Source organism: Octodon degus, unplaced genomic scaffold (assembly GCF_000260255.1).
Source record: "Octodon degus isolate 3935 unplaced genomic scaffold, OctDeg1.0 scaffold00052, whole genome shotgun sequence".
Taxonomy (NCBI): Eukaryota; Metazoa; Chordata; class Mammalia; order Rodentia; family Octodontidae; genus Octodon; species Octodon degus.
In genome coordinates this window covers 7,767,503-7,793,956 of record NW_004524628.1, presented here as the reverse complement: position 1 = coordinate 7,793,956, position 26,454 = coordinate 7,767,503, and the positions used below count along the sequence as shown (strand labels likewise).

Genomic DNA, 26,454 nt, shown 5'->3' with positions numbered 1-26,454 from the left:
GCTGGTCTCCGGGCACCAGCACTGAGACACTGAGTCCTCCTTGAGCTCTGCTGACAGCGAGGTCCCAGCACGAGACTCACAGCCAGAAGCCTGAGGGAGACGTAAGAGCGCCACATGGCTGAGGGGGTTCTTGTTTTTAAGACTCTCCATCTGGTTTTTATTTTACCTGAACACATGGGGTTAGCGTTAATTATTTTTAAAGGAGTCCTGAAAACACACCTCACATGTGTCCAACAATGCTTATTTTTCAGCCAAGAGAACGCCTGCTACACACACCTCCACAGAAGCAGAATACGGAAGTGGGCCTGGGCTCAACAGCACAGCCCTGGGCTGGCCAGCATGCACAGCGCCCCACTAGACAGAAAGCTACCGTGGGTGCAAGGCTCGAGTGGGCTGTACAACTGTGCTCGAGGCTTGGCTGGAGGAGAACACAGCACAGCACCGAGAGTGGCTTCTGAGGCGGCAGTGGGGAGAACCCGTATGGTCCTGCACTGTGCACGCCACCTGCGGGCCAGGCGGAGGTGAGGAGGCCTCGGGACAGAACACAGCCCTCAGGACACCCTAGGAGTGAAGGCCAGCAGGCCTGTGCAGGCCACAGTGCCTGACAGGAGACCAGCAAGAAACTACACTGCTGATAAATCTCAAAGCTTATTCTTAAAATGGAGCCCACAAGCCTGCCAATAAACAAGAACCGTGCTACTCAATCTGCAGAGACGAGGTCTCCAGCGTCACCATTTCCCAGTGCGGCACACGAGCCCGACCAGGGCTTGCACAGACGGGAGCCGCACGAGGCAGCGCTCTTAAGTGCGCGCTGCAGCTGCACCCTAGCCTAAAGCAGGCCCTACAATGAGCCCCAAGACACCTCACCCACCACACCACTCTCCTGCAACTTCAACCACAAAGCAGGGTTTCTCCATTTTAAATGCCTCTAGCATCTTCTCTGAGAAAAGGGCATGTCACTTCATAAAATGTCCCATCCTCAAAATTTTTTAATAAGGATCTCTCCATCATCCTGTGGTCTAAACACATCTTATGCTTTCTGACTTCAAGTGACAAACACACACACTGCAGCTGCCCACACTGTTGGGAACCAGCAGAGAGAGACGGGACACTGTTGTGTGTTCCTGGACGGCACTCCTGAAAGTGAGTTAGCAGTATTCCCTTGGGAGACCCAAATCTGAGGAAGCTACAGACCCTCCTGATTCATCCAGATGCTGGGTAACTCTTTCTAGAATCTGTGAAGTAACAATGCTGAGTCCTATTCCTAATTAGGCAAGCTATGAAAACATAAAGTAAATTCCATACATAAATAAGATATTAGTCTTTATAATCAATGGGCTTTTCAAATTTAAATATGGAGCCATGTTCAGAGGACCGTACATTCCCACAGATTTACTTTTGCCCGGGTTAAGCCCCTCTTCCCCATCTAGAGCTGCACAGTAAACCCTCCAGTGACCACGTCAAGAACTATTTTTGCTACTGAACTCTGCCAGCAAGCTGCTCAGCGTTCTAGCAGATGTCTCTGCTTTCCAACCTCTGGGAACATGGCCGGGTCGTTTTGAGTCCCCTATGTTAAAAATAAAAGAAATAGCACAAACGCAGCCTAACACTCTGGAGCAGTGTTTCCCCACCCACAGCCTCACCCCCTGCCCACGCAGCCTCCAGGGCCCTTCTCAGTCCCTTCTCCCCACTAGAGAGGCTGGTTCCAGTTAAGGTCCGTGGTGCTGGCCAAGGATGACACCACGCAGACAGCTTCTGGTGCGCAAGTGCGACGTGGGTAACTCTTACTGCATCCGAGGGACGCAGAGGCCATCTGCAACAACTCAAGTGCCCTAATCTGCTGCTGGAGGGACTATCCTGCAGCGCCACATGGGAATATCTGTCCCTGGGGTCAGGCCTCCGGGCAGAACAATCCTCTCACATTATTGGGGAGGGATTTTATGGGGTCCTTTTATGTAAGGAATTCTTTAAAAAAGCGAGATCCAACCTTACCTCGGTGACATCCATAACCTTGATGGCCGCCAGCTGACCCGTTTTAACATGTCGACCCTGAAAAGCAGAGCAAAGGAGACAGTTAGCACACAGCTGCAGGCGCAGGCCAGAGCGGCTCACGAATGGCTGCGCAGCAGCACTGCTCCCCACAACGACAGCACCTTGGAGTAGAAGCAAAGCACATCTTTAAATCACGCCAACTGGAACCCATGGTCCTCAAGGAGCCGCCAACGCCCCCTTGCTTCCACAGGCTCACTTCCCTCATCGTTCTCCGAACAACGTGTGTGTTCTTCCCCACAGCAGACCGACCGCTCTTGCCTTAAAATTGCACATTTAAAAATCAAAGCCTCTATTTATTTTTATATTAAAAAAACAGGTAATTGCAATTTGGACCTGGTGGACCCTCAACACTCACACCATGCCTTGACTTCACAAGTGTTATACTGAATTCTCTTTGGAACTGTCCAGCCATCCCGAGGGTGGAGTTGAGGGATCCACAGCTCAGAAAGAAGGGAGTTCCATAAATTACCAGCCTGGGGGCACTGAGGCTGCTTTCCTATGGCTGTCCTGTAAGCCCTGACCTAGAACCTAAAACTTGGAAACCCCCTTCTATCACAGGTGTTACAAACAGATCTCGCACCTTTCTCCTCTCACTCACATGAGCAGCACTGGCTCAGCCACTGTTCGTGCTGTCCCGCTCTCTACCCCTCTGGTGCTCTTCCAGGCGTTTCTTGGGCCAGCAACTAAGAGCTACACAGATACCTGAGTGTGCCCTACTTAGGGACTTGGGAGAGTCTTTTTGCAAGTGTCAAACACAAAAAGCACCCCCATCTTTTCAAAGGGCCTGTGTTGTGCTCTCATGATGAAGTGTGACCATAACTTCAAACAGGAAGAAAAGTCTGTTTACTCTGAAGAGCTTGCACAGGAACTTACAGTGCAACCTGGACAAAGCAACCCCATGCAAATGACACTGCAGGACTATTAGGACATCCAGTAATTGGGACCGGGAAACTCGCAGACGGGCAAGTCTTGGCCCCACTGGAGTGGCGGCCACTTCCTAGGGCTGCCTGCAGTAACAGAGATGCAAACGGGCTCTCAACTGGTGGTCACGCACAATCCCGAGAGTGAGGCTGGACCTTGCTCCCTTCAATACGCGAGCACTCCTATGACTCTGGCAGGCTGCATGACCATGAAGCCAAATTCTGATTTTCTTGAACCCGAGAAAACAAAATAGAACGTAACAGGCTACAGTAGTATCTTAGTTACCTTTTGCATTGTGAGACAAAATACCTGACACCCAAAGTTAAAGAGGGAAAGGGTTATTTATTATTTAGCTCATGGTTTGTAGAGGTTTCAGTCCATAATCAGCTGGCTTCGAGGTATGAGAGGTACCACAGAGCAGAACACTTTATGGCAGGCAGAAGGCAGCAAAGCAAGCAACGGAGGGATAAGACGAGCCTCTGCTGCCCCCGTACTGCGTATCCTGGCTGCCGGGATGAGGGCGGGCTAGGCCCTCAGCGACTGCCTTAGCAAACACCCACCCTTACTCCCAACACCCTTCATCCTCCACCGCACCTCGGATCAACTGCACTCTAGGTTCAGCCACTCCTGAAAAGCCCACATGTGGCCGCACGGTGCCGCCCACAGCAGAGTAGGAAGTGACCCTCAGGCCATTTCCAGGAAGGCTCAAAGGCCACCTCCGAGGCACTCGGCAGCCCTTACCCCTCCCGGGCTTCCTGACGGGCTCATTCCCCATCACCAAAGCCAGCAGAGGCGTAAGATCCGAGACCCGCAAGTTCACGTAGCTTCAGCTTTATAGAGAATGTAAGTTTTCCTGATGAAGGGATTATAAATCAGGACCCAATACAGAATCGATTATTTCTGTGACTGAGGCCAGCCCACACCAAAGCTTTAATCTTCATGACCACATACTAAATTCTCCAAACTGGCTCCACTTTAAATTTAAATTAGCAAACCTTGTAAGAATTCTGCTTCCACCACTCGGAGAGGAAGAAGAAAGGTCTGGGGTTCAGGCAGCCGCGGGTCCCTACTCCTCCCATTCCTCTCATCCTCCCTCTAGCCACTACCCTTCCCTGGGAGAGCAGCTTCACCCTCAGAGCTCCCTGAGGCCCTCGGGGATCTGGTGCGCTCAGACGCCTGGTGGGCCTGGTGCCTGCTGGGAAGCCAGAGCCCGTGCCTGGCGCAAGCAGGACCTCCACCACCAGCCAGCAGGAGCCTGCACTCATTCCCGCCCTCTTCTCCTAACTCAGGACGCAGCCCCCTCGACCAATCCATCGAGGACTATGTTTAACTTCAAAAAGCAAGGCCAGTGTTAGAGGAGACAGGGATATTAACACAAGCTACTTTCTCATTTAAAAAAAAAAAAAAAAAAAAAAGGGCTGGTGAGATGGCTCAGTGGTCTAAAGCACCTACTTAGAACAAGCTTAGCAAAACACAGGAACCACGGTTCAATCCCCCAGCACCACATGCCAGCCAGCCCCGCCCCCTGGTGGGCTGAGCTGGCCACACACACACACACAAATAAATAAATAATTTTTAAAAATAAAAATTAAAAAAAAAAAAAGCAAAGCTCCTACTTTGAAAGAAGTAACAGCATATTTGCAAAGATGGGCCATCTTTGTGACAAGGCATGAACGCAGCCAACAGAAAACCCGAGGGAGGAAACGGGAGCTGGGGCTCAAAGTGCACAGGAGGGAGGCAGCACCAGCGCCTCTGAAGTTCAGGGGTGTGTACTGACAGCACTACCCAAGAGCACACTGGGAGACTAGCTGGACCCCCTTCCCCAGAGGCCAGCTAAGTCCACTGGGCCAGCCCTGGGGGCTGTTACCCCTTGGCGGCGTCCCTGGGCTCTGGCGTCCCTGGGCTCTGGCAGCTGGCCTTGCTCCGGACTGGGCCCGCTGAGAGAGGAGTCGGAGAAAAGCTGCACTGCAGGGTGCGAGGTGGGGAAGGTGCTCTTCACGCAGACCGCCTGTGCCTGGGCTCCAGCACCTTATTTAACAGCCCCGTGAGGTCCTTTCTTCCCCAAGTAACAGACCACAATCTGTCGTGGTTTCCAGCTGGCACATGGTCACTGAAACTTAGACTTGAGCAAGTGAAGATTCTGAACTTAATAGGAGCAGTCCTCCTTTCCTATCTCCCACTCTCCCATACTTAGCCACACTAACTGCACCCAGCACCCATGCGCGAGCTCTACTCGGGTCCTGTGCTCTGCAGTACCCCGGGGGCTTCATGCCGCCAGAGGCAGGGATTACAGGCTCGCGGCTCGCTTTACTCCTGTGGTGTCAAGTAAACATTAATGCACCGACAGGCATTGAATAATGAAAAGCTCCCAAATATTATTCAGGTGTATTTTCTCAGTAGGCCCTGGAAAACCCTAGGAAGGCTCGAAAGCAGGTCATTAACCTGTTCTGCACACAAGAAACTCCAATTAGATTTCATTACTAAGTTATGTCCCCAAGGGGCAGTGCCAGCAGGGCCCCCTCGACACCAATCAGACAATAACATGGCTCCCACTCTTTCCTCCACCTCACCAAATCCCTGCTATCAAAATGTTTTGTTTTTAAGGAAACAGCTAAAATTACTGCCACTCCATGCTTTTAAGGGGAAACATAAAAAAGATCTAGAATTAAAGTTTTTCTCCGTCAGTATCATTTCATCAAAGTCTGTCTCACAGTAACCACAATCACTCTTCTGTTGAGCAACCTTTGTGACTTCTGATTCATTTTTAGTTTTTAAATTTTAGGAAAATGACTGTTTCTTTTTTAAGGAGAAAACTACTGTTGGCTGAGTTCCAAGCTAGGGAAACTGGCCTACTTTTCAACTCTCCTTAGTCCCAACCAAGTCAAAATTGCCAACTTGTACTTGCAAATATGAAATCCACTTAGGACACATGTTCCAAGAAAAGTCACGCCACGTGGTTTGAAAGAGCAGGGCTCTGTGGCAGCCTGTCCGCCTGCTTCAGCGAAGTCTGTCTGGAGGCAGAGGAAAGAGCCTTCCTGGGGAGCTTTTAAATCTCTAGAGGAAGAAGCAAAGCAAAAAGATGGAGATACTCCTGTCTTCTGAAATCGCCTACTAAAGCCAAGAGCCCGGCAACTCCTTCATGCTGTAGGGTAGCACCGTGAGCGCATTAAGATCTGGCTGATGATTAAACACACCCACCGGTGAGGCCACTGCCAGTGGCCTTGTTCACAGTAAGAGGGCACCTGGAAGAGGTGCATGTGAACGCAACAAGAGAAAGCATCCTCGAGCTGGGAACCCATCCTAAAAAAGGATGGCCGGGGCTGGCCTGTACCAACTGCCTAACAACACATTTATGGCTCCTCCTACAACATGCCCTCGTTAACGTGCCCCCACCTCAGGCTTTCACAAGGAAGTACACTGTGACCTGGCAGGGCTTCTCCCCACAGGGCTTCACCTAAGTGGGCGCTTCGCAGGTCTGCACCTCTTCAGAGCTCTAGCAGTCACTGATCCTGAGACAACTGACAGACTACTGCGCAAGTGGTCCGTGACGCTTACGGTCCTCGCTCAGGGAATCCCCTCTCTAAGAGCATCCGTGATTTAGGAGTAACAGATCTTCCTTTCTTCCAGAGCCCAATCCTTGTGTGCTCAGTCTGAGCCCGTCAGGGAAGGGCGAGTAGGGACAGTCCCAGGGACAGTGGAGAACAGACACCGGGGCAGCCCCTCCCGCTCCTGAGCCCGCCTCCTGTGGTAAGAGGAGGAACTAAAGCAGAAGGAAGGTTAGGTTAACCCACAGCTGTTACTATTCCAGGCCATAGACTTTAAATCAGCCATGACAATTATCACGACCAAGTACGCTATTCTACAAATAAATGTTTTCATTGATTATACACAAACATGGCAATAAAATCCTTCCCAAATCCCAGTGGAACAGGCAGGCAGGCAGGAACAAGCCAGAACAAATGGGGAGGACCCAGATGCATCACCAGAAGCACACCAGCTACGTGCTGGCAAGCAAGGACAAGAACAGCATGCGAGAGCTGCTCCTGACACGGAAGTGCCCAGGTCCCCATGCGGCAGGAAGAGATTCCATCCCGTGAGTGGCATCCAGAGAGCTCCTTGTCTTCACCTATGCCCCTTCCTTTTCAGTGATATTCTGCTGGCAAGTTTGTATTTTGGAATTAAGGAGCTTTTCGGGGAGGCTGGTTCTTCTGGGAAGCACGTCAGCTTCAGAGCCTCATCCACCTCATCAGCTCCGCCACCCCAGACCCAATACAAGAGCTGTTTAGGTAGGGTGTAGAGGTCCAGGACCTTTTAAACCAGGTTCAGGGATCTTTAGGGTTCTCCGAGAGGTGGGGATCACTTCACCATGATGGATGAGAAAGGGCCAAATTCAAGCCGTCCTCTCACTTTCAGACGACACAGTAAGTAATTCCGAAGACACATGCTGCATCTGGTCTTCCTGGGAGAAGGGAGTCTTTAACTCAGACAGGAGACAGTGCCAGGCATCTAGGGTGTGCAGGTCAGGACTCCTCATGTGTAAATGCGAATGCTCCATAAAAGCATGTAACTTAAGAGGAATTCAGGAGCTTAAAGGACAGGCAAAGCTGTCAACAAAACTGATGATTTCACAGATGCAGAAGTAAATGCACAGCGAGGGGACACCACGTGCCAGGCAGCTCAGTCCAAGCTGGCTATCGAGTCTCTCCCAGGCGGGTCTCACCCACACCACTCATGGTTCAACTGAGAAGCTCCTGTCCACTGCCCTGTTAGCATTTTCTGATTTCCACAGCAAATATGGAACCTGGGGGTCGTGTGGTTAGTGGCACGAGTTCAGCACTGGGCAATGTGCTGACCACTCTTTCCACCCGCCCCAAAGGCAAAAATCAGCTTGACTGGTTCTGCATGGTGAACCCCAAAACCACAAGCCTCCCTTGTGAGGGCTCTTTTCCAGGAAGTGTCTATGAAATATCCAAAATTATCAAAGGGGGAGGACGTATTATGCAGAAAGAACTCCGCAACCAACTAAGATAAGGGGCCACGTCTTTAACTCAGACAGGAGACAGTGCCAGGCATCCAGGGAACAGCTCTGCTTCCCAGCACCTCCTGGAGAGGGCAGGAAGAGTACAGCATGCAGCCAGCAATGTGCACTGCTCACCACTGGCCTCCAGCACCGAGCCTGAAGCACACCTCAGCCTTGCAACGACTGCTTCCTGCTCCAGGCACCACATGCCCGTCTGCTCCTCTTGCCCTTCCAGGTGGCTGTGGGTGAGAAGCAGGCAGACAAAGAAAGCACAGGAACATCGAAGCGCCGTGAGGGCAGCCAGACTGTGACTTCACTTTAAGCTCCAAGAGCTTAAAGTGAAAGGCTGCATGGTGACACCCTTCTTGGGAGGCAGCTACCTTGTCTAGAAGGGCATTCCCTTCAGAGAAGACGAGCCCTGCAGACTAGTGCTGGGAATAAAGAGCAAAACAGACCACCTGTGGGGATGTTATCCAGCACTGCACCACCCACTTGCCAGGCAGAGAGCGAGCCACCGTTCTACCTAGTGGAAACTTCTACGTGTCTTTTTTTTTTAGAGGCCAATCTGGATAGAAATCTTTCCAAACCTTAAACTCTTAAGTACACTAAAGGTGCTTTTCTCCATGCAGAGGGAAATCATGAACATTAGTTACTATCCAGTCCTTGCAATTAAGTCAACAGCCTCAGGGAACATGCCATCAGGCAGTACAAAGAGAGGGCCAGTCATTTGGACTCTGGGCTCTCTTGACGGGCTGGAGTGCAGGACTGCAGGGCTTGCAGGCAGCAAGCTGGGTTATGCTTGGATGAGCTATTGCTTACTGTACCCCAAGTCCCCTCGGTGGCCCCTCGGTGGCAGATAAATGGAGACGTCTGGAGAACACAAAATGAAAGGCTGCAAAGACAAGCAACACTGCCCCAAGAATTTAGAAGCAATTCTTTCAAAGCAGGGAAGGCAGCCTTGGCTGGGCAATAGCCCAGTAGGAGGAAGGAGGAAGGGACAGCTGCTTCTTGGAGACACGTGGTACAAGTCCATCAGAAGGGACAACGGGCAGTGCCTTTCCAGTGAAGATGCAGGCCTGCTGGCCAGACAACAAGTCAGATGAATAGGAAGGCTACAAATCTGAGAGACCAATAGTAAGAGGTCCAAGAGAAACAAAGAAGGATAAAGCTTCCATCACTAGCAATATATAAAACACTGGAACTTGCACATTCTGCCGGCAGTGATCACTAACATGCATCACCCACAGCAACTGCCTTCTCTTCCACTCGCTCAAAGTTTCCCGTAAGCCGTGCACAGGCGCACACACCGCAAGTCTCAGCACTTGGGAGGCTGAAGCCGGAAGACGACTCAGAGTCCAAGGCCAGACTGGGCTACACAGCAAAACCCTGCAAAATCCCAAATGAGTTCAGACTCAGCAAATTTTAGTTTAAAATAGTAAAAGAATGTTTAACAGCATGAAAATTCCCAGTCTTTACTACTTGCAAATTTATTTTATATTTTAGCCTATAAACTGTGTGACCTGACAGTCACAGCTGGGCAACTCATCAACCTGCCGGTGTGCAGCCTTAAATGCAACCAACCACGTGGCTGCCATGCGCGTTAGTACGCTCGCCTAAAGGCAGCTCAATCCAACACGGGCAGAAGTCCCGTGACTGACCCACCGGAGGAACTTGCGTCTGCATGGCCAGCACTGCTAGACGGGCCTCTGGCCCCAGCAAACCTGTACGCATGCACACAGGTACGCATGCGCGGCAGCCACAGCCACGCCATACCTACTGCCACAGGCAGAGCCCACGAAGTGCTGAGACTCAAGAGGAGGCTCCCTCATGACTCCCGACGATAGCAGCACAGAAAAAAGGTAGTGCATTTTCACAAAAAAAAAAGGTTATTTTTTGAGACGCAACCACTGTTTCTGAGCAAAAAAACAAAATAGAGATTCTGTGGATCCCTTCCCCTCGCCCCCAGGAAGTCTCTCCACATTTCTCTTTCTGGCTTTACCATGCACTCTGCTTTTGAGGATTACATCCAGATCATACTTTTAAAACTGAAGCATCAGGGGCTGGGGAAATGGCTCAGTAGAGTAAGCGCTTGCCTGGCAAGTGCAAGAGGCTGAGTTCAACCCCCAGTTCCGCAAAAAGCAAACAAAAAACCCCAAAAAACAAAAACTGAAACATCATTCAGAGATCAGCAAAGCGTTCCTCATCAACTTGTCTCATCACTGGCTTGGATGAAAAGGTTGAGTGCTGCAGACACAGATCAAAAGGCAAAAGGGGCCAGGGAAATGGCTTGGTAGAATAAGCGCTTGCCTGGCAAGCACAAGGACCTGAGTTCAAAACCCCGGTTCCACCAAAAAAAAAAAAAAAAAAAAGCAAAGGACTGATACAAGGGGCTCTTCTCCCGCTCTGGACTGCTGACCCTCCCGCGCCCCTTCCTGCGGCCACCAGCCCAGCCCTCAATCAAGGCCTTCAAAGTGGCCCTTGCTTCTCAGCACATCAGAAGCAGACTCTTAAAACAGCATCACCCTCAAACCAGGATATATTTACACTCCTCACATAAACTCAAACCAAGCAGGCTCGCATCTCCCTGGACTGTTTCTAAACCCGGCCTCTACACCCATGCCGCTGCCGCTGCAGCTGCTGCATTACATGCCCGGAGAGTCCATAGCGCCAAACCTCCCAGGCACACCCTCAGCGGGCAGTGTCACCTTCCTGCTGGTGTCCAAGTCCCTCCACAGCTCTGACTGCCTGTGTGAACAGCCACGTGACATTTCATTCTTGACTAACAGCTGCACTATTTCTCCTTGAAAAGCGAGTGGATGACGGAGGAAATCCACTCCTAGAGTTTTCCTTTAAGGTTCTTTCCCTTCTAGGTTCCTTCTCTTATCAGAAGTGAGGGGCTCAGGCCACATGTTAAAGTTTTTAAAATCAGAGTCTTGGGGCTGGGGATATAGCTCAGCGGCGTAAGTGCCAGCCTGGCAAGCGCAAAGTCCTGAGTTCAATCCCCAGTACCGCCAAAAATAAAATAATAAAAAATAAAATAAAATCAGAGTCTTATTATTCTAACTCATATCATGCCCATGTAAAATTTAACTCAGTCAAAATGAAACTGGGCGGGTGGGGGGGGTCTTGACTTTAAAGATAACTCCATAGCAACAGGGAGGGAGTTCCTACCTCAGAACACAGAAAATTCCCTTCTCACAGCATCGGTTGTTAGAAGTCAGGATGAATTATGAGGAGCCACACTATAAAAGCAGGCTGAATTTTCCTCAAAGTCATGTAATCGCTTCTGTGGAGCCAGACACGCCCATCAGTGCTTTCTCAGAACAAGAACACAGTGAGAGCCTCTGCGAGCCAATAAAACAGAAAGGCAGCTCTGGAGGGCTGCTCCAGGCGAGGGCGCTGGAGAAGCAGGGTCTGGCTGCTTCCCTGGGCTGCGGCGACACCACCCCTCCTCCGCCTCCCCAGCGACCAGCAAGCCTCTGCCTCCTTCCCAGGAGTCCCCGCACCGTGTGTGTCCTGCGTTTCAGTGAGTGCCCCACCGACAGGAGCATGCAAACACCACCTAACACAGGAAATCCTCAGCACAACCCCACAAGAGGAAGCCACGCCTATTCCTCAGGAGGGTGGAGCTCCAGATGAAGAGGGCAGGGCAGGCGGAGTCCCAGGTGTTGTGTGTGGGCTTCAGGGCCCACTGATTTAACTATGTCGTCCCTGCAGGCCCTTGGGATTTAAAGCTGAAGTCTGCTCTCCAGAACTTGCCCAGGCTATGCCCTAAGAGACAACAGCCTGTTTGTTGCCACAACAGATACAGAGCTGGGCTGTGAAAGCCAGCATCTTTAACACTGAGCTTTATCTAGGACTCCCCCAGATCCCTCGGATCAAAGCCCCAGGGTGGGGCCTGAGCATCTCAAGCCCTCCATCCCCAATAACGTTAAGAAAGGTGAACACCAGAGCCCACATCCGCCCTGGAGAACTGGGAGCCTCCCAAAACAAGGCCACCCTGAACCCCATGTGACAGTGTGAGGCACATCCCCCGCCCTCCCCCACGCCCCAGCAGCTGATCAGATGCACGGATCTCTCCAGGAAGTGGAAGAACATGCAGGCGTGGCCGTAGAGCTGGGGAGCATCCCGGCAGTAGATGCCACAAACCCCTCCAGCCAGAACACCGACTAGAGAGGGCCCTCTCTTCCTGCCTCCTGCTCCCCGTCGACGGGTGACCGGGCAACTGCACTGTGTACACCTGACAGCAGGCCTGAACCAACTCTGCCACAGGCCAACAGGAGGGCAGTCACACTCCCTTCGCCCAGCCACAAGAAATTTCGTCCAGGAGAAAACAGACTAAATCAGACCGCAGGCCACCACAGGTCAGGGTCTTGGTTCTCACTGCCACCCTCGCCGGGCCCACGCACAGCAGGAAGCAGCAGTAGGTTTCCAGGTGAAGAACCAAGAGGCCACAGGTCTCGCCTGCATGCGAACGCTGAGGATGCTCTGTGTACACTGACCTTCACGAACAACACTGGGGAGGCCCGGCCTGCCACCTCTCTGTGATCACTCCTGTGCACTCAGCAAGTCCATCTCAGAGGTCCCCCCAAACTCAACACAAGAAGTACAGCCAAATGGAGACAACAGAGGGCGCCAGAGCGGACTCCCTGCTATGAGGAAACAAAGCCTCTCCTCTCAGGGCTGACAGGCCTGCTGTTCCTGATGGGCGGGCACAAGCCCGGTGTCCAGCAGAGCTCGCCCTCCTACACTGTGCGGCTTGGCGCCGGAGCATCCTGGGGTGCAGCCGCTGAGTCCCCAGTGAAGTCCCCAAGGCCTGCAGCCACCAGCCAGCTCTTCCACAAAGGCGAAATGCAAGTGCCCAAGCCCAGTCACCAGCCTTGGAGAAGTCCTGCAGGTTGCCACACCTGAGCCTCCGGCCTCCGTGTCCCCAGAGAAATCAGCTAGCAGGGGTGAAGTCTCCCCAACTCTGCAACACTGCTTCAAAATCCAAACTCCAAGGAAGTGGGTTTCACTCATCTATTGTATGAAACTTGCACACTTGCACATGGAAGGAAAACTGAAGTCGATATTACTCTATAATAATGTTTAATAAAATTAAATGTAAACCCTGAAAGGAAGCAGCCTTGATTCAAAACCCAGGAGGGTCTGAGTCCTTTGGCCTCTTTTCCTGTTTGCTCAGCGAGCGGCCCCTGAGCCAGACAGGCACATCCGCCTAAGAGTTCTGCTTCTTGGCTCCGTCTTCCTTCCCTCCCTGGTTCTATTCTTAACACACTGTCATGGAAGAAACTCACAATTCAGGGCCCCCAGAGGAGTTGGAGCCTTCAGCTGGGAAAAGGTCAAGGCCAGGACAGGTGTAATTCCTGCTCCAGGAGCTACATCAAGGAGGCGTTACTGGGTCACAAAGAAAACCAACGAGAGTCTCAGAGCTGTGAACTTCCCAGCACCCCTCTGCCAAAGGAAGACGACTCTGCTCCACTTTCGGAATACTGCAAGCAAAGTGAAGCCTGAGGGGGCAGAAGAGGGTGCACACGGGCACACACCCTCCTGAACACCTGCACTTGGGGGGTCAAGGTGGGGACCCACAGGCATGTGTGAGGCCCAGCATACAGGGAGCCTGAGAGCTCTGGTCACCATATTCCGGGAAACTGACGAAGCCCCTTGCCACTTGCGCCCCACTTTCCCTCTAGCGCTGAGAGTGCGCACGGTAGGCAGAGAATGGCAACCTCACATCCTCATCCCTTCTTGGATGGAGATGCAAGAGTCTCATTCAGGGCTTCGGAAAGGGGCCATAGCAGCCTGCAGCCTCGACAGGGCTCCCAGAAAGACCAGTCCTTCCACAGTGTGCCTCCAGGATGGCACACAAAAGGACTTGCCCTACATTCCCCAAGTCCCGAGCTTACCATCTTTCAGTGTGTGAGCTGCAACTTCGGATCAGGCTTGTCTACAAGGGGGCGTCTGACTCCAAGCCAGGGAGGCAGTCTGCCCTTTCATGAAATCAACACAAGCAGCCTGCTTCAAGTGTTTCTTGGTGGCTGCAGTGCTGGGCAAAGGTGGCCTCCAGGCCTCTCCACCAGGGTCACGGCCCAGAAGAGGCCAAGAAGGCACATTCGGGGCAAGTCCTCCCATGCTCGGGAGCCAACAGCCCTCTGACCCTCTCCGAGCACTGCCCTGGCCTGGCTGTACCACGCCAAGGGAAACTGGAGAGCCCACAGATGCCTGGCTGGCCCCTGGTAGACCCTGGACTTGGCCACGGGTGGCCAAGTGCGCAGGCCATCCTGTTTCAATCGTGGTACCCAGTATACTATGCGGGGATTCTGTTTCCATTTAAGGAAAACAGCAGGGTAGGCTGGAGGGCTTCTCTGCACTCTCCTGGCCGCAGTCTGCTGCCACCTAGTGACGGTCGTCTGAGGGCAGAACTGTCCACCCGTGATTCCAAGTCCACAGGAGCAATCCAAGAACCCCAGGTTAGATCCATAATTAGACCCAGTGGAGAGGAGCAGGGCAATACCTCCTTAAGAAGGAGGCGAGACGCAAGCCAACTGCTGCCAATCATACCACAGGCGCTACCACAATGCGTAATGTTTTTATTCCACAAAGACACAAAACGAACAAAAATGTAGTATTTTATGAAATTTTAGACCTAAAATAATATCTAAGTGATCATCTGTAAAGGCCCACACTAGATACATGCTAACATCTTGTCTCCAAAACACAGCAGGATGGTAAGTGCAGTCACCGGCGATATGAGGGACTCTGTCCTCTGGTAAATGTTCATGAAGTACGACTTGGCTGCCAAGAAATGAACAAGAGCTCCAAGCCCACCCCCTCCAGACATTCCTTTGAATACACATCTTTTAACAGGTATCTCAAAATCCTTTCAAGAATTGCAGTACCACACTCTGACCACAGCACTGGAGAACAAAGGCGATTTCTAATCAACTGAAAGCACAGGAGGTGCCCATCGTGGTACCCGCCCTGACCACTTCCTGTGTGCCCGTGGGCAGTGAGCAGCAGTGGGCCGCCCTTGCTGACCTCTGGACCCCGCTGGCCTCCAGGCAGCCTCAGGCCAGCTTGGGAATCAGGGAGCTCTGCACCTGCTGGAAGGAGTGCGGAGGCCCTCAGCCTTCATAAGAACAAGTCAAATTTTAAAGGAATGAAGCAGTTAATTTTCCCCTTTAAAGGAGAAAGAAAAATCAAGTCACTTGAATTGTAGTATTGTTTCCACAAAGAAGCCACACACCAAATAGGGACATATGATTTTGGTAAAAGCAAAAATTTTCTATTGAAAAAAAAAAAAATCAAAATTCACCCATAAATGAAATCCTGGGCCCTCAAGAGTTTCTTCTCCTTTTAGCTTTGTAACTAACAGCACTTTGTTTTTAACTGGGAAGAGTCCAAACAGCTGAATCCAATAGAACCACTGACCCTCAGAGCAAATGAAAGCACTCCTGCCTTCTACTGGAGAGATGCAGCAGCAGCACGGTAGGCGAGGGGGAGGTGTGTGCCTGCTCGGGTGCCTGGCTGGAAAAGGCTCCCATTGCTGTGCCGCCGCCACACACCTTAGCTGGGGCTCTGTCTCTGCTCACATCTCACCTCCTGTTCACGCCAAAAGGAAAAAACACACTGTACCCCTGTTACGTGAGGGCCAGGGTGTCGCCATGCTACCTCAAGGTCCGCACAGGAAAGAGCAATGTAGGGTTGGTCCTGAAGTGACTGTTAAGGGAAAGCGTGCAAAATTAAAATGACAGGGCTGTAATGAAAGGAGAAAAGACCTAGGCTGGAATCTTAACCCTGAAGACAGAAGTGTGTGCTTTATATATATATTTTTAATGTACTTTTTAGTACAGGGTCTCACTCCAGAGATCGGACTCATAGTGATCCTCTCATTTTCAGCCTCCCAAGCACTGGGATTACAGGCGCATGCCACTATGCCCAGGCTTGGAGTGCCCCGGGGGCGGGGCCAGCACGGCAGGCCAGGGATGGAACCCCGTTTCCTGCATCTGCCTAAGCAGGCGCTTTAGTCCACTGAGCTATCTGGCCAGTCCAGTGTGTGCTTTATAACCTTGCAAAGACTCTTATTCCTGAACAAGAAACTTGTGCCTTTTCTAGCCCAACACTGAATTCTCTGGAAAAGACAGTTGCTACTTGGTAGGTTTTTTCAGGTGCCCCAGCGCAGCAGGGGGACAGGCAGAAGAAAACAGGAACGGGGCTTTATTATCTTGGAGGACACAGAGAGAATTATCACTACCGTTAACAGGACAGCGACAGTATGTGGTCATGATCAGCTGCCTCGCGAGCCACTTGGGCAGCTACGGAAGGCCCAAACCCTGACAGGGACACGGCAGGCAGCCCCTAACTGGGTGTGGAAAGGCAGTCACCTTAGTGCCCCCAACTCGTTGGAACATTAAAATATGACTATGATTATGACACAATATAATCATACGCTTAGGCAACTTAATAGTAACAAGGCACGTGGGAAGAGGAAATATACAAATAAGCAACAATTAAGAAAATCTGTTTCAATTATCTACACCAAAAGTCTGAAACTCAGCCTTATATTGAAAAACTGTACCAATTTATAGTAAACCACCAAATCCAAAAGGCAGCTTTATTTGTGGGAAAGAAAAAAGGAAAAAAATAACAGGGCTGAGCAGAGGCAACAGCATATTACAGCTCGTTCTAACCCAGTTATTAGAAAGCCGAGTTGTCACAGCAATTATTAGAACAAATTTCCTGCCTAATTAAAGGCTAAGACAACCTGCCACATACCCATTCCGGTGCCTGTTAGAGGAGCCCATCTCTGGGAGGAAGCCAGCGCAGAGAGCAGGGCTGGAGAACAGAGGTGGTCGCGGCTGGAGGTGAGAGACAAGGCTCACTCCAGGCTTGGCAGAGTGGCGCGCGGGTCTCAGTTACCAGCAAGGTCTCAAGACAACAGCCTGCCACAGGGCGACTGAGCCATCGGCCACAGGGGACCCTTTCTACTATGGGGCCCCGGAAGTGTGGGACACATTCTTTATGACTTTGAACTAATGAAGAAAACGCTAATGAAAACCAAATACAGAGCCTCTCCACCCAACTTCCAGTTAAGTAACTCTACAAAGTCCACCTGGCTCTTCACAGAGGCGAGGCCCAAACAAGCCCTGTCTCCTCCCTGAACTGAGCAAACACCCACTCTTCCGTTTTTGCTACCCACACATCTCTCCAGTGGAAAGACACTGCATCAAGCTACAGACCCAGAGTTTGGAAGAGTGACTTCCTCATACAGGAAGCAGAAAAGGAAATGAGCAGAGATGCTAAAGCCAGACACAAGTTAGGAAAAAACACTAATATTTAAATTTTTAAAAATAAAGCTCTGAAACAGAAGGGAAATGGGGGGATGCTCAATTCTTAGATAAAAAGACTCTAAATCTCAATGCAGCTGGAGGCTCCTTCAGAAGGCCCAACCCCCCACACTGCCTGTGTGTCACACCACTGACAAGTGTGACAAACCTGGGCCGTGCCCCAAGGGCTGCTCTTGGCCCCACAATTCCCCAGTCTACTGTAGGACATTCACAGCCACACGCCCGCAGGCCCCTCTGCCCATCGTTTTCAAAGCATCGGTGCCCTTCCCAGCAGCCTGCAGCAGCGGCATCCCCCGCCCAGCCCCCAATCACTCCAAATCAATCTGGTGAGTTCCTTTTTCCCACAGTTGCGCAGATTCTTAGAGCACTGAGACCAGGCAGCCACCTGTTCATTTCTGGGCAAGAGCAAGTTCTCCTGGAGCAGTCAAGAGTACGGACACACTACTTCGGTGAACACAAAAGAGGCTGCCTGAGGAGGCCCAGCCAGCCTCAGCAGGCGTTTCCCAAGCGCCCTCCTCTTAATTCGTGTGGTCATTGAATGCTGAACATTAAATGAGCCATCTGAAAACAGGCAAAAGAGGATTATGGCAAAGAAGTCTAGAGGAACTTGTACAGGGCTGCATTTTAAGGCACAGTAATTGGCTCAGAAATGGAAACATCCCCTTTTAATACACAGAAGTGAAGGGAGTAGTCCTAATTTAAAAATGAATTATCTCATTACCTGTTATCTAGATTCAGCTCATTAACGACTTGACATTTCTCTTGGTGAGACATTTCCCTTTCAAACCATTTTAAAGTGCAAAAATCAAGATGTCTCAGTACATAATGCAGTACACACTGTACAGCCCTACCCTATACACACCATTATCTCAACTGTCTATCTCCATATTAGCCAATACTCTACCACGGCCTCTTCCACATCTGTGGCTCTGCACTGACCGGCATTGGCAGCCCTTTTTTATTTTGTATTTTGAAGCAGGATCTCACTAAATTGCCGAAATGCCCAGGCCAGGCTCAAGCCTTTGCCTCTCCTGCCTCGGCGTCCCAGAGCACAGGACTACAGTGTGCATGCACCACAGCCATCTCACTGTAGCTGCTGTGTGGCTCTCAGCACTGCTCTCCAGCGGGCCAGCTCCCTCCGGAGCCTCTCTGCTAATCTGCCCCGGCTCCCGGAGCTGATCACTCACCTTAGAGTCTAACTAGCAACTTGGGGTCATTTCACAGAAAAGGCAGAAACCTCCACAGCACTGCAGTGGACTGCACACCAGCTTACCCAGCTATGCATCCGTGACCCCAAATTTGGTTACGTAATGAAATAAATATTTTAATCTACAGTTATTTCAAACAAAAGTACTTAAGGTTTCTAGATAAGTTTATAAATAAGAGAATGCAGGAGAAAGAGAAGGTAAACATTAAATTAAAATACGGAAGTAGAAGAGCCACAAAATGTGGAAGAGGTCAAGGTCATGGTTACATTAACCTCACTTATGAGTGAGAAACACTACCAAAAAGCAGGGCATTTGCACTGACGCAAAGGTAATCTGCTTTAGAAAAGTTTAAGAGCTGCAAAGCAGGATAAAATTACGGAGTGATTTATTACACTGCACAATTATCTCTGCGAGTAATTCTTTGCACATCATTAAAATACATTTAAAACGCCGTCTTCAAAGTCACAACTTACTTTTCAAATGTGTTTCTCTAAAAATCCACCCGCACACCTCTGTGGGGAGGCAGGGCAAGCAAGCTGTCACCCTCATGCTGCTGAGGCGGGCTTGAGCTCACAGGCGAAGATTCGGCCAGAACGCCGTGTCAGAGCCAAGGGGGCATCCACGTCTCCGACAGGCAGCACAGTGGCCTCCCCGTAAAGTAAGTTACGGGCTGTGCAGCCGGATCTGACCCGCGTGCAGCTCCTCAGAAACATCTCCGTGGGTCAGGCGTGGTGCAGAGCCCACGCGCTCCTACTTACGTGTGCAGTGCAGCTTCACTCACGTCACACACGCACCTGCACGCTCTATGGTCGCTTAAACCTTAGCTTTCTCATGTTTGAGTAAATGATATTTGCAACTATGTCAGATAAAACCTCTTTAACAGCAAACGGACACTGGCTTCTCACAAAAGACAAGTCACACAACCACAGCGCTGCGTGACAAAGAAGAAAAGAGGGTGCTGGACATCCTGGGTCCGCATCTGCATCCCCTCGCTGGCACGCTGGAGGTTTGCGTTTGGCTTGAGGGAAGGTCTTTACAGGCTGAAGTCCATTTCCAAAAGTAGACAAGTCCGCACCACAGAAGCACTCCCTGAGGGATTCTACCCTCCTCCCCCACGCTCCTCACAGGAACTCTGGCACCTCCCCTGATCATTGTCACTCCACTGTGGCCCAGTCCTGGGTCATGAGTGTCACGGTACGTCCTGTGCAAAATCACTGGATTTAAAATCTTTAGAAAAATCTTTCTTTACTCACATTTCTTTTTACTAGAAGATAGTACTGTACTCTTTTTTACATTCCCAAAACTGGTTATTCTCCAAACCAGGAAGTCAGCTCAAATCTTAATTTGATAAGCCCACCAGCCTGGCCATGAAAACCCAAGAAAAATCATGCTAGGCACATCGGGCGTAACACCCACGTGTGTGGGCACTGGAGTCACCCAACCCGGCCCTGGCTTGCACAGATGTGATCCTCACAGGCTGTGTTCCATGCTCTGCACACAGTTCCGCAGAGCCAGCTCCTGCGCAGTCCACAGCAGCCCTAAGAGCAGAGCCCACCTGTGAGTGGGTTGGGCGGTCAAAGCTACGCAAAATCCTGCTTCTTGCATCTCTACAGACCCTCTCCCAGAGGGCCCAAACTCCTCAGGGCTGAGCAAGGCTGAGAGAAACCCCTGCCTCTAGCTGGCTCTGACCTCACAGCTGTGACCTGTGCAAGGCTAATCAGTTGCAACTTCGGCCCCAAGGCTGGCCACTTACACTCTACCATAAACACCAGCCAGCAGCCCCCTCGGAGCAGCTGCTGGGAGCCAGCAGAAAGCGGAGGAAGACTCCTCCACAGTCCCTTCCTCTCAGGCCCAGTGACACCCACCCAGGGAGGCCCAGCGCCAGAAGCTGAGGAGAAGGGTTCTACCCAGTCAGAGCCTTGGAGCCCTCTGCTAGCCCAGAGACAACAGAGCGGCTTTGTGCAACACACGCTTGGGGTCTTCCTTCCCGGCAATCTAGAGTGAGGAAATGGCGCCTGCTGCCAGACTTTTGTTAAAGAGGTCCCATTTAGGCGGCCATGCCCCTAATAATCCCCCCTGTGCCACTTTAGCCGTTTTACCTCCACAAGAGCTGACAACTCAGCAGATGGTATCAAAAGTACTTCTGTGCTCCGGGCTGAATGGGGTAGAGGGCCCTGGAGAGACAGGGCTGCTATTCACAAGCGCTCCTTTGAAAGCCCCAGGAATTCAAGTCACTGCACTGCCCAGAGGGACAGGGAGGAGGGGCAACACTGCCTACGTCACCTGGACCAGTCACCATGATGAAAAGCATCTTGCTACAGTGTGGCAACTTGTTGGGTGCTGCCCTCTTAGTGAAGAGCTCCTCTAGAGCACTGGTGCTGTACTTCAGGAGCTTTCGACAATGCAGACAGCCTGCTCTGGCTCGCGTGCCTCAGGTCACCACCACCAGGCCTTCAGAGGAGGCCTCACCGAAAGTGGACACACACTTCCAAACCCAGTCAAATCTCACACAAGTCACTGGAAAGGTCACAAGCACTGAACAGTCCCTGCTGCCGAGGTCCTGACCAGGACACAACACCAAGACAGGATGCTGCCCCTGAAGGTACCCCCTCTCAGCCAAGTACTTTCAAACCCTGAAACAACTGCTGTTTTTCTAGATACACAAACTGGGAAAGGGTAGGTAAGTTGTCTGAGCTCACCTTCAGATCTGGTCTGAGAGGCCCCGTGGCCCCATAATCCAACCTCAGCCGCTGACCTCGGGCCCAGTGCTGCGTGAGCTTGGAGCTGGGGGCAGAGATGGCTGATGGTTCGGGCCCCGCATCCTCCTGAGTGCCACCCTCCTGTCCACCAGTGAACATCCTGGAGTCAAGGCCTGACCACTCTGTATCCAACTGCCTAGCACGAGGCCAGATCAAGGATCCCAGGTGGCCAAGCCCAGCCGCTTACATGGAAAGCTAAGTGAGCACCAAACAATCCACACAATCATAAAAGAAAGGACAGACGTGGTAACAGCGAACCTTCAAGCTTAATGTCTGTTAGCACCAAAACCAAATGAACAGGAAACCACACTGCCAGGAGTACCATTAACTTGGACAGCAAGTTCACGAAAGTGTGAACACTCTCATCATTACTGCCATTTTGTTTTGTTCCCAGAGAGCTTGCAATTACAAAGATTAAAAGTCTGTCCTTTTTATCTGTCAACATTTTAAAATACTCAGCTTTAAACAACAACCAAAATGCGGCATCATTACAGAATACAGCGTTTGACCTCTATCTTGCCACTTTCAATGGCAGCTCAACTGGCTTCCATACAAATGTCTCAGTAACTCTGGAAGCCCACTTCAGAACCTAAGCTATGAGAACATGGAAATACTTCAAAAGACTTAAGTAAAATACAGTCAACTTCAGCAAAAAGAAGAGTTGGAAAAGGGCTCCCTTAATTTTCTCTCATTTCAGCTCCTTCACAAGCAATTCTCCTCCCTGTCCTTTAGGAAATTCACAAACTCAGAGGAAATGCCAACGAGGTGGTGTCATGCAAGACAGGATCCTTTAAGAAAAGGAAAATAGATAAGAGCTCTTTCTAGGAGAAAAATGCCTAAGGAAAAGGAAAGGCAGCGAGCTTTGTCCACAGACAGAGGCCTAGCCCAACCCAATGCGCTTTTTATAGTCTCTGGAAAACCGAAGCAAGAATCCTAAAATAAAGGGCAACTGTGCTCTGTTGTGTTCAGCACCCAAGAGATCTCTGATTAGCTCTAAGAAAGCACACTGCGGGGAGTGTGATTATTCCCACCGCCTGCAGTCCTGACCTCCAACAAACTTCTCAAGTATTTTCTTTCTTTCTTTCTTTCTTTCTTTCTTTCTTTCTTTCTTTCTTTCTTTTCTTCCTTCCTTCCTTCCTTCCTTCCTTCCTTCCTTCTTTCCTTTCCTCATTCCCTCCTTCCCTCCTTCCCTCCCTCCCTCCCTCCCTCCCTCCTTCCTTTCTTCAGATCACATGCTTCCCCCTAACAGGAAAAGCATCCAAGGGAAAGCTGCGGGTTGACCATCGGGGTTAAGCTTCCCAGAATGGCTGGGAGGCCCACAGGCTCGGTGTCGCAGTGTGCTTCACTGCCTTTGCTCAACACAAATACACGGATGCACATGATAAAGCACAGCTGACAGTGCTCCTTTAGCCCTTTTCAAATGAAAGATACAAAGTAGCATTTGCACCATTAAGTATGACATGGAGATATCTCTGATTTATCAAACTTCCGCCCACAAAGAGGTGTCATGACTAGACCCATCACCAGCAGGCAGACCACTAACAAGTCTTGCCTTCCTACAGGTATTATGATGTCCGAATTACCGGGAGGAAAACCCTTGCTGCATTCAGGCCTTCAATGCCCACCCAGTGGTCTGTGAGCTCAGGGGACTCCCCTAACCAAGGCTCGATTTTTACCATTTGCAAACTACAGGTCACCTTTGTACAGCTCTCATCTGCTCACTAAAGAATTTGCTTATTTGCTGAGATGGGAAGGGGTACTTTTCAGAAGCTCTCCAGAACTGAATGAGACCTAGGTTGTCCCACAAACCCTGTCCTCAGTGTGAAATAAACAGAAAGAAAAGTACTTTTAAAATATTTCTTTATTAATGTCTACTTATACTACCTTAATTAAAATCCTTCAGTAAATATTATAAAGTAAAATATAAAACTTTTTTAAAATAAACATTGGCAGTACTGACACAAGCCCAAGTGAATGCACAGGAAAAAACTTTTCACGACAGAAAAGGGTAACTTGTGCCTAGGGCACAGAGGCCACCCTGGCGCTCAGGGGCACCAAGGCTAAGATGGCCAGGCTGGACACCGTGTCTGTGTGTGTGCCGCCCGTGCCAACTGGACCTTTTCCAGCCGCACCCAAGGAACGGGCTGGGCTGGCAGCATCTGCTGGGTGGCATCTGCTGGGCTTCCAGCGCCCTCTCAGCTTAGCTTTGAGCAGCTGGAATACTAAAACCTCACACGAGGGTGTGAGGTGCAGCCTCACCAAGATCCCTGCGTCCGCACTAAGTCCTAAACACAGCTAGCTCAGAGATGCCGAGATGAGCTGGCCAGGATTCTGCCTGTAACCTTTCTGGTCAAAATCACGGCTCTGAGTGTACTTCAAACCTGCACCACACGAAGAATCTGCCTTTCCTCATTCCACTGCCACCAAGCCATAAACAGCCTGCAAGACCTGCAAGAGACAGAGAACCTAGACATACAAAAGCCAAGACACACACCCCTCAGGCCCAGAGAGCGGGCAGGCCAGTCTGTACCCATGCAGCCAGGCGCCGAGTGCTGGGCACACAAAGGCACACGCCTAGGTCAACTTCACACAGGGCAAGGAGAAAAGCAGTGCTCCTCGGACTGGCTTCACCCGCCTGGGCAACCACAAAGACAGGCCCAGAAGCGTGCTCTGCACACTCTTGTGCTCGCAAGGCTGTACATCCTTCCCACAAGAAAGGCTGAACTGTATTTCAACACCTGTTTCCTGCTACAAAAGCGGGATGTAACATAGGAACATGCCCCAAGCACCTCCTTCGCACCTGCTATGACAATGCAGAGACTCACCACCTAAGTTCAAGTACTCAATTTGGTCCTTTATTTCCTCTTTAATTCAAAAAATTTCATTAATTCAAAAATCTCCCTCAAAAACATAGTCTTACGGAGAGTCTGCATTAGAAATAAACCTCAGAGGGCCAGACAAATAGCTCAGTGGATTAAAGCACTTGCAAGCAAGCACAAAGGCCAGGGGTTCAATCCCCAGGCCTGCTGTGCTGGCCCCACCCCAGGGGCACACTGAGACAGCAATTGAGACTGGGCGTGGTGGTGCATGCCTGTAATTCCAGCTCTTGGGAGGCTGTAAAACAGGAGGATCAATACAAGTCCGATCTAGTAATGAGACCCTGAACACCCTGTAGACCCTTTGATAAAATACAAAAAGAAAAGAAAAAAAGAAAGAAAGAAACCTCAGAAAGAGAAGGGGAGGCAGAAGAAATGCACGTGGAAAACTCCTAAGCTGGGCAACTGCAGCAGACGGCGTCCCGAAGACTGACCAGTAAAGAGGCGAAGGAGAAAAATCTGTACACAAGAATTGAGGCTACAGTGTGCAGTTTCCTGCATGCACAAGGACATAGTAAAAGTGACTGCCCAAAGACAGGCAGGAAACACACACACGTGCCTGGCCAGACCCAGAATCCTGCAGAGCAAGTGCATGTGCATTGAACAGACAGGACGCGAGGGACAGGAGAGGGAAGAGAAAGGAACAGAACCGCAGAAAGAGACTGGAAGCTTTAATGCACCAGAGGCAAGGTTAAAGTACTGTTTTCTAGAATTGCTGTCCCTTCAGGAGCATCTCAGGCTACAGGACTAGCTGGAATAGACTCTTTCCCCAGAAGACCTCCTCTTGAGTCCGGAGTAAGGGACTAGATGGCCTCGGGTGGGAAACACAAGCTCGGAAGACCTGCTTGCCTCCCCGCAGTGACCAGGCGCAGGAAGCTATACATCACCCCATGGACACCTAATTCAGAGTCTGCATTACAAAGGGCTTTCCTAGGAAGTACATAAGATAACCTTTCAGAATCTTAGCCCAGAATACACGAGACTCCGTCCTTCATCGTTCATGCTCACCCCACATTAAAGTGCCTTAGCTAATGTACTATAAAGGGAGCAACTGTCCACACCCAGAATGGCTGTATCTGGTTACCCCAGGTTGCCCTGGATGGCAAATGTTCACCTTTAATTTTCCCTGAGGCCTAAGTAAGACACCTTCAGCACTAATAAAGTGTCTCAGGCTGTTCTCTCATTGCACTGTCCTGGGGCTTTGTTTTAGTCTCTGTTTAAGGCAAACTTCAATCAACCAGGCTGGCCACCACTACCCTGGGTTAACTTCATCTTTCAAGGGCCAGCTCCTAGGATGGGCCCCCACCAGTTCCTGAGTCAGGCCAGGAACACACTGCTGTTGATGGCCCTACAGGCAGCTTCTCTATCCTTGAAGGAACAGGTGAAGGCAGTGCAGACAGACAACTCACACTGACGGATAAAAGCAGTGTCTTTCTCCGAGCGTTTCCACTTCACAAAAAGCCAAGCAGAACATGGGCTGCTCATCCCTTTACCAGAAATAGCCACAGAAACTCCAGGTCCACAACTGGCTGCAGCTTGGGCCACACCCGGGGGAAAACCTGAAGCAGCACGAGCAAAGGCTTCTACCTGGCAGAGCTTTCAAGCCGAGACAGCTACCTGTAGCTGCTAAGGACAGGTGTAACGTTCCAGACAGTACTGATTAAGTCCAGTGCGATCAGCACAATCCCCTACCTGCTGGCAGTGATCACAATGAATACTGCATGAAATACATGCTCCTCCAGACTACAGCTTGGAAATGTTGCTGGGTCCCGTACTGCTGAGTTCAAAGTGAAGCGGGTACTTGCGAACCAAAGCGTGTAGGAAGGGTGACACAGAAAGGCTCAAGTGTTCATATGCTTGCTGAAACCTGTACCAGTGTCTGAAAAGGCCAATGCAGCTGGGGCCTTGGGATGTGCTGACGTCATTCCTCCCTCTCCAGACCTCAGGAAACACAGCTGCAGACCCCACCGAGCCGCGTCCTCCCGGAATGCGTCTCCAGCCCTCCTCCAGCTGACATAATGAAAATGTTTATGTTCAAAATGCCAACAGCACATTTCCAAGGCTTTTACATCAAACGAAGATGTTCTTTGAAGACAGATATTATGAAGAGGGAAGAGGGCGGGAGTAAGCAAAAGTGCTCCTGCCGTCTCAGTCGAAGGCAATCTGGGAAGGTGGTCAGGTTTAGCAAGGAGGTGAGACCACCACTCCGCCCCAGGCCAGCTCCGCGCAAGCTCAGGCACACTGTTCATCATCCACAAACTGGACATCTGAACA

At 50.7% G+C, this 26,454-nt stretch overlaps 1 protein-coding gene across 9 annotated transcripts in view; it reads right to left on the bottom strand.

Annotated features, from left to right (window-relative positions):
- The window catches only part of Map4k4 (mitogen-activated protein kinase kinase kinase kinase 4), an 84,458-nt gene extending 58,386 nt beyond the window's left edge, over positions 1 to 26,072 (bottom strand). For 7 of the 9 annotated variants that reach the window (XM_023717481.1, XM_023717475.1, XM_023717477.1 and 4 more), the window contains exon 1: positions 1,993 to 2,049. In XM_023717481.1, the coding sequence (XP_023573249.1) occupies positions 1,993 to 2,007 (15 nt within the window). In that variant the 5' untranslated portion in view covers positions 2,008 to 2,049. Of the gene's footprint in view, positions 1 to 1,992; positions 2,050 to 26,053 lie in introns of those variants that run through there. The other 2 variants (XM_023717479.1, XM_023717480.1) reach the window with 1 other exon arrangement.
- Between the last annotated feature and the right edge of the window lie 382 nt (positions 26,073 to 26,454).